This window comes from Poecilia reticulata, chromosome 12, assembly GCF_904066995.2.
Source record: "Poecilia reticulata chromosome 12, P_reticulata-male-v2, whole genome shotgun sequence".
Taxonomy (NCBI): Eukaryota; Metazoa; Chordata; class Actinopteri; order Cyprinodontiformes; family Poeciliidae; genus Poecilia; species Poecilia reticulata.
In genome coordinates this window covers 19056796-19074031 of record NC_088841.1, presented here as the reverse complement: position 1 = coordinate 19074031, position 17236 = coordinate 19056796, and the positions used below count along the sequence as shown (strand labels likewise).

The 17236-nt window shown below is 38.1% G+C and overlaps 1 protein-coding gene across 1 annotated transcript in view; it reads left to right on the top strand.

The window, feature by feature from the left end:
• The first annotated feature begins 639 nt into the window (after positions 1 to 639).
• Positions 640 to 17236, top strand: part of LOC103473902 (matrix metalloproteinase-17-like) — an 80095-nt gene continuing 63498 nt past the window's right edge. Inside the window, exon 1 of the mRNA XM_081613511.1 lies at positions 640 to 1220. Coding sequence (XP_081469637.1) covers positions 1086 to 1220 — 135 coding nt within the window. The 5' untranslated portion in view covers positions 640 to 1085. The remainder of the gene's footprint in view (positions 1221 to 17236) is intronic.

The window sequence follows — 17236 nt, the reverse complement described above, 5'->3', positions numbered from 1 at the left end:
TATGCCTTGAAAGTTGATGTTCACACTCCATTCAAAGTCTCTGAGTGTGAGTCTTTGTGAAAATCGTATTTTATAAGGTGTTAGACATATACTCCAAGAGACTTTTTGGTCATTCTATGAAGCAGGATTTCAAGGATTTCAGCTTTTTTATTTGCTAAAATAGCAAAACCAATTATTTTCCCTTCAGTTAGCAATTGCACTACCTGTCAGTCTATGATATAATAGCCAATTAAAACACGTTGAAGTTTATGATTATGACGTGCCAAAGGGGTGTGAACACCTTTGAGACACTTCTGTGCCTCTCCTCACTGATATCATATGCAATCCTTATGGATATGGATATCATATCCATATCATATGGAGAAAAAGAGCAAGAAATAACGGCATTAAAAAGAGATTTAAAAAGTTGTCTCTTTTTTTAATCTCCGACATTCCTTTCTCTTTTTGTGTGAATCGAAATTAATTGAAATGTGCGTCTCACTATGAACAGCGCCGACACGTTTCAAGTGTAAACCCCAGCAACGCTCTCAGATTACTCAGGACGCGCATCAGGAATTCGCCAGTCTCCAGGGTGGCTGAGAAAAGCGCTGGATCGCCCTTCCCCCTCGCTGCCCCCCTTCCTGCCCCCCCTCCCCCCGGAGTGTTTCAGGACGGTGGCTACGCTCCTCACTGCTGCGCGCGTCAACAAGCGGTCTCCTTCAGCCCGGGACGAAGCCCCATGCAGCTGCTGTGGTTCCTCAGTGCAAGAGTCTGCACAGACAGGAGTGGAGCGCCTCTCTCTCTCTCTCTCTCTCTCTCTGCTGGGATATTCAGCTCCAGTGGACTAATCTGAGAAGGATCGAGCCCTTCCCCGCGATCATGACCCATTAGTTGATGGCTCCAAGTATCGTTCTGCTGAGAACCAAACTTGTATAAATCCCGAACGCACCCACCGCCCGCGGTTTTAATGTGTTTTATGTGTTTGCGCTCCACAGTAAGGTAAACTGGCACATTTTCACCGTGTCTCGGCGTGTGGTTTTATCCCGTGGATGCGGTCGTCGGGGTCGTTGTGTGAGCCCAGCAGGAACAACCTGTCATAGGGCATCATGATTCCTCTGCGTCTTCGCATGCGGATGAGGAACATCTCACCGGAGATGCTGATTTTTCTGCCAATTTTGTGGTTTTTGCCTCTGACCGGAGCGGCTCCTTCTCTGGCCACCGAGCAGCTGGACACGGGGGTGGTAAGTGGACGTGACTATTTTTACGTGGAGGTGGGAAGTTTTGCTCTTTGAGGCTGAAAGAAGTTGAATCCAGTGCAGTTAAAAGTGTTGGATGTGCAGTTGCCATCACTTTCAGATGTCGCTCTCTGATCCCCGCATCAGACCGTCTCCGCATCGGTGGGGGATCTTTGCCTTACGGGCTGCTTGAAAGAACTGAGGGGATAAAAGTGATTTCTTGAGTTCAAATCACTGTTCATGTAATGGCTTCCAATGAATAAATGTAAATATATTTATTTGCCTAGGCGGGATATCGACCTCCCCCACAGCATGCTGACATAGTATATACACCCTGCAGTGATGAATTGCAATCGGGTCTCACTTCCAGCACAAAGACGCCCCAAGCCTGAAGGCGTTAAAGGAGCATTTATCTCAACAGTTCAAGCGGTGTAACAACGAGGTGCGATGAAGTATTATTTGGTGACAATTTGGCTCTGAAAAAAAAAAAAAAAATCTAAATAGTTTTTATCTAAATATATTTAGATAAAATCCAAGACTTCAACTTACAGGTTGAAGTCTGGAGCGTGTAACTGATTTCATTCACATTCCTGTACAACATCCCAAAAGAATGTTATTTTTATTAAGTAATTTTTTTAAAAGTACTAAGTTGTTTCACTTTGTATGTGAAGTTACCTTGTATAGAGGTGTGAGAAAGCAAGCTTGTAGTGAGTGTTGGTAGTTTAATGGACAGCTGTGGTAATTGAGATGCACCAATTAAGGAACACAGATCGGAAATATCCAATTTTCGCATGATTGACTCTGATGGTGACTGACAGTTGAAAAGTGTTAATTTTAATTTCTGTTCATGCATTATCGTGCATCCATTTAAGATCGGGTGACGGTGCTAACAGGTCCAGTCCTCGGAAGGCCTCTCATCATCTTCCTAATTTGTCGTTTCCTTCACTAATTTTCAGGGATGAGATTCAAGTCCAGACAACACAATGTTAATATTATTCAAAGTCAGAATATGTTGGATATAGTTGAAAGAATGTTTTAGACCCAAATTGCAAGTGCAGTGGTGTGAATAGTTTTGAACTTAACCAGGTAGCTCCTTCAGCAGTTGTGCTTGCCTGAAAAAAACCTTCAAAGAGAGACTTTCAGGAGAAATACTGTCTAAATGTACAAACCAACTCAACTGACTCCTTTCAATGCAGAGGAGCAGAGGCTCGGCTCCAAACTCTCCAGGGATGTGGAGCGGCTCACTCCGTCTCCAAAACTAATTGTGTCTCTACCCTACTCCAGAAGCTTATTTAAGCAATTTGTATCTGGGATATGGTTACAGCAACTTACAATCACTTGTGAACAAGACACCACTTGTGAACTTCTCTGCTCAAGGCAGAGATCGACCCCTGACCTGGATGGAGCATTCCATTTTTTATTTTTTCCACTTGAGAATCATGACCTTAATTTTGTTTTTTGACTAGAGGGATTGTCTTATAATTCTGCACCATAAAAATGACTAATTTAACACACACTCCCTCCTCAAATCACTGTTGGATTCTTGTCTCTCATCTTCTTGTCACTTGTCTTCTTGTCTCTCGTCTTCTCCCATTCTTGTCATGTGATAACAATCCAGTTGTCATCAGCTGCAGGGCTGGATTTGTTTCGTACTCTAGCCTACTTTAACTGTGGATGTATTTTTGATGGTGCTGATTTGGAAAAAGTCATTCATCTTCTTCTGTTTACCAAACCTGCAAACATGACTTGACGACTTGACCACAATTTCACACCGTTGAGGATTACATTGTGCTGCGCAGAGTGAAGAGAGTACCAAGTCCTCAAAGATGACAAGCTACGACTGAGGATGGGTCTACTTTAGCTCAGGGCATATATCATTATTTTTGGAATGTATCTCTTTCAGTCATGCTTGCCATTTAGCAAACATGTGAGATCATTAACCAAAAATGTATCTGGCAATTTGTGTAGTAAGTAGAAAAATAGAGGAGAAATGTTTAAGAGCAGTTCACCTGACAAATTTTCCCCACAACCAGAGATTTATAAAAGCTCTTTATTTTAAGCAGTTGCTACCTGTATTTTGCTATTGTGATGAACCACTTGTAAAAAAAAATTCAAGTATGGAAAACTAGAATTTTTGCAGGCATCAGGTAGATGGTGTCATTTCTGCTTTGGTTCTGACCTGCATTTTCACTGTGATACACATGGGATATTTTGATTAAAAAATAACACATTTCTATCACACACTGTGGTTGTGTAAAGCATTGCAGCAGTACTAAATTGAAATAGCCAAGACACTCAATTTTCTACTTGTATTCTGTCCATTCTGTCTCAGGAGAGTTTAACTGTACTGCAGTAATGTCGAAGTCAAAAGGTTATTCTGAGGGAATTGTGTGTTATTTCACTCAAACTCTGTAAAGTGTTTACTTTTCTCACAATGTCCTTTGGCCTTACAAAGTCACCTGAATCTAATTATACATCCATAATTGGTGATAGAAAGTCAAACTCCTGATATGAATCCGTAATTCATCTGATGTTTGATACAGATACAGGAGGAACATTTAGAGGAAATGGTTATTGGTTTACATAATAACAGGTTCCACTGATATTAGCATGCATTTTGTGCTGAGTAGATACAGGAAAAGATAAGAGGATTTTAAATTAAACACATTTCTGATCAGAGAAAAAGCAAAACATTTTTGCAAAAAAAATAAATAAATTCAACAAGAAGAGTGTTATTGATGGATGAGAAAAATTATCTTCATCTGGTTAATTTCTTAAATCTCAACCCCCTTTTTTTTACAATCTTTGGGGGAAGTAAAAGTGTTCACTCTATTTTTTCCAGTGCCAATAAACAATCACACCTATTCGGCACCCAGTGTTTTTATTACATACTTTAAAGATGTTTAAATTATCTTGTTGAATTATGATCACATTTGAAGTTATAAAAATGAAGTGTTTTTTTTAAGTTTGCAAAACTTTCTGAAGGTTTAGATTATTAACCCTTAGAAGAATAAGTGAGTTTAGAATGACAACAAGCTGTTGTTATTTCATATTCCAGATATTCTGCATAAATGGGATATGAACATCTTGCCATTTATAATTTGAGCTTACCCCTAGTACATTGTACAAAATTTAAGTTTAAGCATTGCTACCCCAACCCTCGATATATATTATATATATTCGATATATTTAGGCATTATATTCAGTTTTACCCAGTGATTGTGTGTATTTGTACTCTGTGAAAAAGACATAGAGAAAGATTAGCTCTTGCTTGCTAAGTAATCTTGCGCATTTTAGTCAGTACAATTTACAATATCACCAATTCACAACACATCATCTTGAGGCAAAGTTATTTTAATTCAGTCATGCATCCCAATTGATCTTAGTTATCAATCAGTGCATCAAGTTCAGGTTATTATTGAAATTGGTTGATAAGTTTCCATCCATATTGCATATTTCATTGAGTTATGGACTTGCAGCATCCACTCCTCCTGCTCTAGCAGGTAGAGACAGTGGACAAGCTCTTGCATTGTGTCGTTGACTTTACAGCAATCCCTCATACAGAGTATGCATGTAGAAACGGTGGAGAGGAAAGACTCTATTATTGTGTGTGCGTGTGCACACTGATTGAAACACATTGATTTTAATGTGGGTCCATTTTGACCCAGTTATGGAAGAGTGTAGGGTGCAGTCACTCATGCATCTAAAGGTTAACAATTGTCAACTCCTTTATCCTGACATGTGTTTACATTCTCTTGCAACTATTTATTGGGTCGTTGGTTTGTATGAGCCAAGTTGCAAGAAGCACCCGTCCATGTTTTTTTTAGGAACCTAATAACTAAAACCAGTAGCTTAGATTAGCTTGCAGCCTCAGGCAGCTGACTGTGTAGTATTGTGATTTTAGTTTTTATTTGATCCTTTCTTTTACAAGGAATTTTTTTTAACTCCTTACACCTAAAATATATATATTTTTAATTTTATGGAAGCACTAAATATGCTCTTTTTAGATTATTCCCAAATAGACTTTTAAAGTGAGGCATTTATCTTTGCTTTTGACCAATTTAGAAATATTTGTCATGGGTATTTGTTAAAAAGCATTCAAATATTATTTTGTTTTTGAGATATGTTTGGATTATTTGGGTTATTGCTCACTTTCTGCTAAGAGAGAAACAAATAATGGATGCTTTTCACAGTCTCTTTTCCTTTACTGACATGCTCAGATATGACAATTCTCTCCCAGGAACTCTATTTAATCTTTTATTTAAAATAAATAAATAAATACAAATATAAAAATATTTTCTGTCAAAAGATTTTTTTTTTACAATTGTCAATAGAACATTTTTGTCACTTTTTCCTTTTCTTACTTTGTTGTATATTTCATCTCCACCTAGATGCTACTATGTTTACTTAACATTCATAGTTTGTAGTGTAAGGGTAATTATTGTTTATTTTATCAAGGACAGAGACAGGTATGTCTGCTGTTGTTGTTTAGAGAGTTTACTGTGATCATGGGAGTCAGACAAGCTGACTGACAGATGTGCGCCCTTCTCCCCTGCGACTGGCTGATTGACTTTTAAATAAGACTTTCTCCCACATTGATGAAATTGCTCTCAGCTGTTGAGAACAGGTGGATAATTGGCTGTCGAGGGTTTCAGTGGCCTACTGCATCTCAGTCCATTTGTGTTCATAACTGCCATGCACTTGGGACTCAGCCGGCAAAAACAGTCGTCTGCCCGCGGAAGCGTGTCCTGATGTTCAGTTTTGTTGCTCCACAGTCCTGTCACACTTCAAAGCCCTGACAAGGCATTTAGCTGAGCTACAGCACTAGATGTCCCCCCGTTTTAACTACTGTACACAGTGACCATAATTAGCTGTGCTGTAAACTTCAATGTGGTTTTGAGGCGTCCAGTTTCCAATTTTACATAGATTCAGCCTTGAACATGACTTCAAAGCACCAATTTTGCAATATAGCATTTGAGGAAGCTTCTATACGCTACAATGTAATCACCTCTATGTGTGCTCCATTTACAGTGTCACTTAATCCTTCAGGCCGATCTTCAGTACTAATTTAGAATGAGTGACTTCCTGTTTGCCTCCAGAAACAGTTTGTTGTCGCAGCAAACACGAATATCAGCACAACACAACTGTAGAAACAGAACAGAAGTTACAAAATATTTGCTGCTATCTTGTTTGTCACAAGGTTTTTATCCATCATTCTGTCCTCTCACAAAGGTGCCAGAGGTGATAGAATTTCATCTCAAAGGCAACAAAAATGTGATTTGTAAGCTCTTTAAACCTCTTTATTTATTTTTTATTTTTTTATGGAATGTCACCACCAATCTACATGAGCTTTAGCAGCTCAGCCACTAAAAATATGAATCAGGTGTAGGCATAAACTGACCATTTATGTCCTCGAAAGGCAGAATGTGAATGCATGGCACCTAAGCGATAGTATTCTACCAAAAATTGCAACCAAGCAGATTCAAATACGTTTTTTTACGCACTCTTTACAAAAACGTAGTTACAAATGTTTGGATTAATAGAGCTCACTGCAAGCTCATTAGTGATGCAAACACACATTTAACTATCAGGCTGACAGACATCCCGACTTTTGCACCTTTAGTGGAGACAATCATGTCACAACAATGAGTTTGTAGGGTTTAAAAAAAAAAGGATTGGGAATAGATAAATAGATGAATGATAAGTGTGCAAATTAACAATACAGTAGGATTCTGTAACTAAGCCTGATGTTAAAATGTCATAAATTAGAGCTGGACAAGTGGGTGTGCTTTTTGTAAGCCAGGTTTCTCGTGGTGTCACTTGAGCAATACAGCCACATACATAGTTCACATAGGTTCTACATCCCCATTCATTGACTATGACGCTGGGTGGTCAAGGTTGTTCGAGGGGGAAAAAAAGCAGTTTCAAAACTGAACACCAGTGTGCCAAAACACATCAAAATAATGAAATATTCAGGCTATGCCCTATGACGTTACACAGCTTAAGAAAAGTAGGACTGTATCTTATTTCTTTTCTTCCACGACTCATTAAAATCAAATATGTTTTTAATTTTATCCAGACTGATTTTTGTTTGGTCCATTACCTTCCAATTTGCACTGAGCAGATGCACCTGCAAATACATATAGGTATATGGAGGCAGTACACAGTTCTACATGATAACTTGATTTTCTACAGCTTTTAAAGCAGTGCTGTGTGCTGCAAATGATAGGTGTGTAGTCTACAATGACTGATAGATAGTCAGTTAACTTGCAAAGTCTGGTTTCTATTGAAAAATACTTCAAAATCAATAATTAATCTTCTAGTCTAGTTTTTTTTAAAAACTTTCCTTTAAACATTTACTTCCATGTCTCTAAAGGTTTCTCTCACACATAAAAAGAGTCTCATCAGAGCTCCCACTGCTTTTGAAGGTGCCTCAATAGCTATTTGAGCCTGTACAAACTTAAAAAATGTTTTCATCGTATCAAATCACCTTCAGTGAATAAGATTAGGTTTGTCTGATTCTTGCACTCCATGCGTTACAGGAAATGAAAGCAAATGAATGTGTGTTGTACGCCTAAGGGGACAACCATTCCCTGCCAGGCTGCTTCTAATTCTCCTTTTTGCCTCCTAATTTCCTCAATGAGAATACCATCTGCTCTGTCCATTGAGTAGAACAGGGAAATAAAAAAAAGAGAAAAACCCAATTCCAAGCCACTTTCCTCCACCCACTTCTACCACTACCCTCTCATCATCTCCCTTCCCCACTAGACCTCATAATACCAAACTCTCATGCAACTAGCCTGCTCAGCTCCACTGCCACCGCTCCTCATTAGCTCTGTCTTTGCCTCCCTAAAGTGTGTGTTTCACCACCATTATTTTCTGTTCCCCTCAGCTTCTGTCTTTTTCTTTTAGCTATCGTCTGACAATCCAGGTTGGATTGGAGGCTTTCCTTTCAGCAGCTCATCAAGGTTCTTCTGATTACTCCTGAAGGCTCAGGGATAGACAAAGCTGATAGAGGAAATCGGCTGCAGAAGCAGTTTCACCTAGTTGGAATAGAAGGATTGCTACACACACACACACGCACGCACACGCACACACACACACAAAGAATGATCAATAAGACATACTAAAGGGATACATTGATTTTGTAACTTTTGGAGATTAATTAGGTCTCATAAACCGTGTCCAATAGTAGAAATAGCACTTTATTTACAGTTAAGCTGATTAGAGTGTCATGCTGAATGGCTGAATGAATAGCAGAACGGGGGGGGGGGTCTTTTAGGTTGTTTTTCAGTAGTACTGAAAAATTTTTTGGTATCAACCATTTAAGCTCATTAACTGTGATGTAAAGCTAATACACAGTTTAAAATAGCCAAAAAAAGATGAGTGGTTCAAGCAGGGAATAATCTTGGCTTCAATCAGAAACCTTTTAGAGCCCATGAACTTCAAATGAAGTGTTAAACACTGAACCAAAAACAAGCAGCTTCTTACCTCTGAAGTGGGAACATCATTCTGGGAACGACATCAAATACCATTTAAACATATTCCAATTTCATGTGGCAAAGCTGTAGGTCAATATTTGCTACGTCGTAGTCCTGTTCCTCACTTGCTGTTTCTGTTTCCGCCTCGTCCCTCCAGTTATGACTTTTCCCTCATTAAAATATATGCCACTTATTAGAGTCATAAAAGAACATCTCCTTACAATAATCCGTGTCGATTATAGAAGAACCATCTGTAGTTGGTGCATGATTTTGATGGTTACCAATTAATGCGTGATTGGGATGAAACGTCAGAGTCCCTGACAAACCAACGGCAGCATGTCAGGCCAGCCAGAGAGGAGGAAACCCCTCACAGAACCCCAGATCACTAGGCAGACATGAGTCCATCCAAACATCTAGGCCTAAGAAGGAGTGAGGGATAGAAGGGTCCTGGGTTATCCCACCTAGTGAGACAGGCCAAGGGAACCTTGGCTTGTTTTTTCTAACACTCAGACTTAGTATTTATACATACAGCAGGGAGGAGGAGAGTATATGTCATATTTACCAACAGTTGCTATAGTTCATCGTGAAAATGCATATTTCCAGGTTCTGTTGAAATAAACCATTTCAAATCTTTCCAAGCCTATATCTGCGATCACAGCTTTACTAAGTGTATTTTTTTCTTGAGATTTTCTGAAGAGAGTATCTGAGTCTTTGGTAAACTTAGAAGCAATCTGAGGAAACATCTTAAGGGCCCTGACTCGTAAGTGGCTCATGTAGGAGTAAAAAGGTGACAGTGACAACACTTTTACCTGATGTTTTCTCTCTGGGTAAACTTAAGATGCTTTCCTGTGAATTTATGATTTAAAATTGATATTACAGGCATGCCAGCTTACAGACTAGAAGACAGCAGCTCCTGATTTCTTTCTTTTCAAAGTAAAAGCTTTTGTCTTTTCACTTCTTTCAAATATCAATCTGGCTGACCTGATTTACAAGGACAGATCTTGTCATTACTTCATTCTAGTTAATAAGGTTCTTTTGAGTTGAGGCTCTTCCTTTACCGATATTTGTACATAAAACATTGTGCACATCTTTGCAAGACTAGAAGTTATGAAATTCTGAAAAAAAAGCTAGCTCAGTGGGTTGTTTTTTTCCTAAATTAATTGGAACAGCCTGTTTCATTTTCTGTTAGACAAATGGTTGATGACATCATATACTGTCACTTTGTCACTGTTTTCAATGAGACATGTAAACATTATTTCCACAATGTGCTAGAAAAGCTAAATCCAAGTGTCCTTTTCTTACACTGAAGTTGTATTAGTGCCAAAAAGAAACAAACAGTTGGTGAAAGAATGACAGAGACTGATGAGAAAAGGAAATTGGAAACAAAGAAGTGAAAACAACAAACGCCCTAAGCTGGTTTCAAGTTTAGGTACTGTGACAGCTCCCTCTAGCCTTCTTCTAAGTGCTTTATTATTTGTTCAGAAATAAATAGCCCAGTCTGTATTTACTTTTGGTGTCAAATAATGCTGTGGATAATAGGTCAAGACACACAAGTCAAAGTATAAATTATGTTCTTTCAGATGTGCTTTTTTTCCCTATTAGTCAGGATGAAACTGGACCTTCACAATATGGCGAGGTTGGATGTTCAATGTAAATACTCAATTAACCTATCTTATTATCAGCTGGTAAGCAGAACTTACCATTTTGTGTAGATAAATTAATACCAGTACCATTTAACTTTCATTTATGTCTTTAAAATTGTAGCACTGACTCCGTTAGTTTTATTTTGTAAGGCAAATGGTGCTTTAAACTGGGCTATGAAGTGTATTAAAAAGGCACAGCAGTCTCTCTGTATAGGCAACACATTTACTTCTAATACACACAGTTTAAACATTAGGAGGAACGAGGAATGGTGTATTTGTATCAGTTCTTTGTTGTGCATAGCTAATGGCTCTACCAGCCAGCCTCCATCTCCAAGCACACTGCATTCCCTGCTTCCTCACTTGGTCTCATTAGCTGGGTGTGCAGGCCCTCCTTCACATCTGTATTATGTACTTTGCAATATACAGAAGGTTACCTTTATCATGGTCGAAAGCTGGGAAATCGTTCCTCTTTGTAGCAGATGGACAAATAAATGTATTCTTCCTGGGGCTAGAGAGGCCGCTACAAATGTGGGCATAATCAAAAAAGTGAATGCAGCTGTTGTTTTGAAAAGCTGTCATTTCTGTCCCTGAGACCTGGTGTTGTTATGAATACTACCACAGAACAGTGATGAGTCATAAAACTGACCACCATCGTTTATCTTTCTCTGACATTGCGATTTTATTTGGAAAGAATCAAAAAGTGTTTTAGCCGTATCTTTACTACTTGAAGTAGTCGTTACTTTTCCACATTGAGGCATAGATTTCCTAAAAAAAAGACATTCAAAATAGAGGGAACTCTATGGAACGTGCTAAATCATAAAACAGTTGTCAAAATGATCTGTTATTAAGATGACCATGTGAACTGAGGATCGTGTGAGTCTTCGAAGTTGCTTTATAATTTTCTAATTCAGCTCAGTGCACCTTTTTGAAACATTTTGAAGTATTAAAATAAGCAAAGGTGAACAAGCTTCATAAAAAGCTTGGATGTTTGTCAGTCTGTCTTTTATCTAAGTGTGGCATATGAGGTTAGGATGTGGAGGACAATATTGTAAAAAAAAAAGAAAAATCAAAAGTTTGATCTGTGACCTGCAATTGAATGTTAGCTGACAAAACTTAATGCCATAAAAAATGATATGAAGAAGCTTTTAATAAAAAGAGTTCTATATATTTTCACAGTTTTTCATTCCTGTTTTACAGAAATGCCTGCATTTATGGTGAGGAACATCTAAAAAGAAGCCAAACTGAATGATATAATGCAGCCAATATATCAATCTGACTGATTTATAATGTAGTGAATATTAATGTTTCTCATGTGTCAAGCGGGCTTTTTGAGTTGAACTGCAGGCTTTGCTAAAACAGCAGTATTTGACAGCCTTGAATGTGTTGGAGGGAAACATTCTTAAGAAAAGCAAATCTAGCCTAAAAGCCACAGCTGACCACGCGCCACATCAAAACACATGGCTTTGTCGATGTTTGTGGAAACTGGAAATAAAATCACTTAACAAGGGCATTTGACAGAAACAGGAAAAGTTGAAGCTGAAATATAACTACATTGCTAGTCTTTAATAAAACCAAGACCCTGTGATCTTTGTCTTGACTTTATTTTTCTTTAGCTGAAAGACAATTAAGACAACCAAAGTAAAGGATCTGAATATCGCTATAAAACTGTGTGGTTTCTTTTACAGCCTACAACTTAATTGTAAAAACATATGATTGTTTTTGGGGATAATATGTTGGGTTGACGGCAGAATTTAGTCTTCATGTGAAGTTGTCTGATTTCTATTTCTAAACTCCAAGTGAATCTGTAGTCTTAACACAGTAGTTTTGTACCATCTATTCTTACATCGTTTTTTCACCGGTGATGGGTTTTTTTTCTACAGAGACACATGCAGTGGTCTTTTTCCACTAGCTTTAACTGACTTCATTACTTTTGCAGACCCACTCCAGGGCTCCCCATATAGAAAACCTCAAATCAACTCCATGTGGGCAGTTCTATTTTAACCCACGGAGCCTCGCCTTCCTCCTTGTCTTTGACCACATCAAGACTTCACTGGCCATTTCTATTCAAAAGGCCGACTAGATCTTGTAATTACAGTGGTTTCTGGTGTTGTGCTGGCTCATACGCCGAAGCCTGAAATAATCTATAGCTTTGCCAACTGAGCTGCCAATAGACTTCTTTAATAGCTGGATCAAGAAAACCCAAAAGCAACAACAAAGCTACTCTGAAATTACTTGCAGAATCTCCGGGAATCATAATAAATGTGGTTTTGTGTGTGTATGCATGTTTTTCCTGGGTGATTTTTGTGTCGGTATATGCATGACTGCGTGTGTTTGTGTGTGATGGTTTCTGTTATACCAGTGATCTCACAGTTTGACTCTAAATAGCAGGCTCTTAGCAAGCTGGGCCGACGATAGAACAAAAAACGAAAGAAAAAAAAAAAGAAATAGAGATGAGGATGATTGCTTATCGTCTTTGGAGTCAGCTTCTTGGAGTTTGTAAGTTGTCTGTTCGTGATCCCATTTTTCTGAGGGTGCAAGTGAATGGAAGAGTGAAAGGAAGAACAGGAGAGATTGAGTGGGTGGCAGAGATAAGCCTCCTCTCTGTCCAGCTATCACTGGCAATTAGACCAACTTTCTTCAGTCCAGAGTTGATGCTTAACTTCCTTTCAAGTGAATTTAATGAGGCACTAATAGTCCCCAGAAATACAAGGGGCTCTCATTATTGTGTGAATCATATTGCATTTGACTGCATGAAGGACAGTCTGGACTGAGCTCCGTTTTGCAGCTGAGTTATTGTTAAGCGTGGGTCTCTGCTCTTTTGGGGTCTGGTTTAAAATAGAGCCCACTACATATTGAACTGGACCTTGACATGCACGTGCGTGCATGTCAGCTGTGTGTTTGTCTATGTGCTGTTGGAGATGCCAGTTGTCTGCATTCCACAGTTAAACCCCACGAGACATTGTAAAGATTGCTATAGTAACATGGAGCATCCCGTTTCTGAGCTCGATGAAGTGCGTATAGGGGTTGTCTATAAATACATCCTGACATACATATTACTTATTCCCCTGTGAACAGTTATAAAAAGGTGCAAACTCGTATTGTAGTACTTTGTCTCCAGACCACTTTTATTTAAAAACCAGTTAAAACCACAACTATATTGCCAGAATACAGACCCAATTTATTTGCTAACATTCATGCTTTCATTGGATGTAAAACATGCTGATTCAAATCCAAGCAATAACAAGACAAATTGCTGATTGTGTATATCTGTTGCCGCTGTCGCCCAGCCCCACCTACTTTCACTTGCTCTCCAAGAAAGTGAGCCGTGTTTGTCCGGGAGTCAAAATCTTCAGTAATCTAAATCAGCCACAAAAATCAGAAAGAACATATTTGTAAAACAACATCCAGAAGAAAGAATACAACAACTTGCAAATTCTGCAGCGCCTCACTTTCAGAGACACATTGAGGCATGTGGTTTTATAATGGCAAATATCTTAAAGAACTTTTAAAGAATATGTAATCTATGTAGAATAATTTACTCCAGATTTGATTGGTCCATCTATTAGACTAGACCAAGTTTTGGGCCTTTGACTAGTGAGACATGACAGAGCATGGCCATTAACAAGCTAAAATAATAATGACCATCCCCCTGCTGCTAGCTTATCTGAGTCACATAGTAGCCTGTAAATTACTGGTTGTCAAAGTGGGCACAGAATGTCAAAAACGTAGATAAGAACTGATGCATGGTCTGTATGAAATGATCTGCTACAGATGGATCGTTTTGGTACTTTAAAAAAAACAAGATACAAAATTATTGAACCTGCAAAAGTATGAAGTGGAGAATGGGCAAAATAACAAGCACCCCATCATTACTTCCTGTCTGGCTAAGATCACAACTGTGTGTGTTTGTGACAATTTGTAGTTTTGATAATAAATATATTTAACTTGTAAGAAACGTCCTGACACAAAAAGTTATTTTCCATGCTTGTTTTGGTTGCACACATACACCTACAAGGTCTTACTTATTCAGATGTGCTTGAATGTGGAGTTTTTCTGTTAATTGATAATACTTATGCTTTTTTGTTTAATCTTTGCTTGCATATTGTTTTATCATTCATCTAACCTTAAACCTATTTGGGAATTTGGCTCTACAGAGCCAAGTTTAACGACACATGATGCAGCAGACTAGACTCACCTTGCCAATGACGAGGAAAGGACTTGATTCAAATCTGCAAAGTTTAATCCTTCGCATGTCCGCTGCTTGTATTTCACAAGAGATTCAGTTATAAAATTATAATATCACCAAGGATGCATACTAACGCTACTTGAAACCGCTACTGGAAGCCTGCCATCCACCACGCAGTCCAACATGGCAACGTAAAAATGTATTTTGCTGGGAATACGCAGGCCTTACGCACCTCTCTTGCATTGTGTTTTTTTTAATGCTAGAAGTGATTAGCATTTTTATTGCAATGCTTGCTTCTTGTAAACAATAAATTTATGTGTATAGATGTTTTTAGTCATTGCTGACTCATCAGCAATGATGACTCAGGAGCACTGACTCATCTTTTTTTTTCTTCTTCAAATAAAACATAATCAAAGGTTCAGCATGCATAAATCTTCATAAGCATCACAAAATATTAAAAAATGGGCTGTTTTAAAACCTCAAAATATTTTACTATGATGAAGAGTGACTTTTTTGTCATTTTGCCACATCAAACTGGGACTAAAAGTTTCTTTAAAGAGCCTAAAATCTACTTACATTTTTGACACGCTATCTACACTGACTAGTTCCTTTTTGTCGTTAATGTATTAGATTACAGTATAGTTTCAGTTTTTTTCTGTTTACAAATAGTGTTTTAATGATTTTTTAGCAGTTTAGTAAAGGTCACAGCAATTAAACATGATTGAAGTTGCAAGGCTTTTTAATAAACAAAAAATAAAAAGTTCAGCTGTGGTTAAAGCTTTGTTTAAGTTGAATCAAAGATGTTCAAAAGCATAATGTTCTTCTAAAATGTTTAGACCAACATATTTCCCTGGTCACAGACCTGCTGCAAAGATAAAAAAAAAAAAAAAAGAAGCAGCCTCCGAAGCCCTACGTCAGCTTTGACTAGACAGTATAATAGGTCCTCAGGCTGCTATACACAAAACCATCGTTAGGAACGAGCAGCGACATCAGGCCCCTTACTGAGCATTCTCACGCTGACTGCATCTTGGCAAAAATAGCATAACACACCAGAAAGACATCTTCACTCTGTCAGTTTGGATGTATGATCTGCGCCTGTGCAAGTAAACAAGCCAGTCCAGAAAGCAGCAGTGGTGCATCTGTAATTGGATGAAGGAAACAACTCGACTGCATATGGCGATATAAAGACAGCATTGTGTTTTCCTTTTAAGGAGTTTCATTCCTGTTTTTTTAGTTGCTCTTTCAAACAAACAATAAGGGCAATTGACCCAACTGCAGTTCAGACAACTAAAATGTACATGTGCATGACAGTAAAAGTACATGTACCTGTACTGGCAATTTTCATTGTGACTCCTTCGAGTCACACTGAAAACTTCAGTGATGATGGAGGAAGTAAGATGGATTGAAGAGAAACACTGTATTGGCATTTAACAGTAATTAGGTGTGTGGCTGGCTCCACATCAAGCTTAATTATCAACTTGAAATGTTAATAATTAGCATAGCAGCCTCCCAAGTTGTATTTTGTTTTGAATATTTTACATATGTTTTATGGAAAAATCTCAGAATAGGCATATTTTTAGTGAATAATTGGAAGTTAAGTTCCACAGGAAAATACAAAAAGAAATAAGTGACTGAAGTGCAAATATTCACAGGTCTGCTGTGCCTCCCTTCCTCTCTTTCAATTTATGCTTTTTTAAAGGTTGTCATTTAAAAGTAAAGAAACTTCTTATTCTTGAGTCAGCCTGTCACTTCATCAATCCAACATTTTTATTTTTCACAGAAAAGTGGGTGCAGGTGGATAAACATAGTGACAAACTGATAACTGTATTTCAGGAAACACAACATAAAAAGTTCTGACAATTTTTCAACAAAAACCAACTCTGTTTTTTTTAACAAAGCAGTTTCTCATATTTACATCATTGAACATTTTAGCAGTTTTTACTTAGCTGCTCTTTCTCTCTAGAAGTACAGCTAAACACCATGATGGAGATTCTGACTATTGGTTCTTTAATAAAATGAAGATTTATAGCTGGACATTCTGTCCATAAAACATTTATGAGTTGGTACTCTGAAGAAATGCCTTGAGGACTGACACTAATAGTTAAGTTGTGCTTGTTTGTATGTGTAACGTCACGGCCCCCTCTATTATCCTCATCATCAGCGGACCCTGACTGAGTTTTATTCAACCCTTCTGTTCATGTCTCTTTCAGTCTTTTTTTCCCCCAGCACCATGCCACATTACCACCCATAGAGAGAAGAACTTCAAAGAAGGGTTTTGGGGGGTTTCCCCCTGAGTGCACTCAATGTTAAATCAAATCCACTGTAGTTTTTATTGACTCCATCAGTTTATTTGACTCATGCAATTTTATATTTGGATTCCTTTATGTCTTTCATTTTTTTCACTTCCCAGTCAAACATTTCATATGATGCTGCACAAAATCCCTCTCTTCTTCTGGCCATCTCTCATCCACATTTTACTTACTTTTACTTTTTTTTTTTAATCTACCAGTTTATTTTATCTCCCTGGTATCAATGCTTGTTGAAGTTTTTTTCTCTTCTCTGGCATGTCTCCTTCTTTTCCTTGAAACCTCTTTCTCTTCACCTTTCTTGTTGCATCCTCTGGGAATAGACAGGAATTTCAGTCTCACCTCTTTGTAGACAAAAAGCGGTTTCTAAGTCAAGGCTTACGCTCACATTTTAAAATCCTGGTCC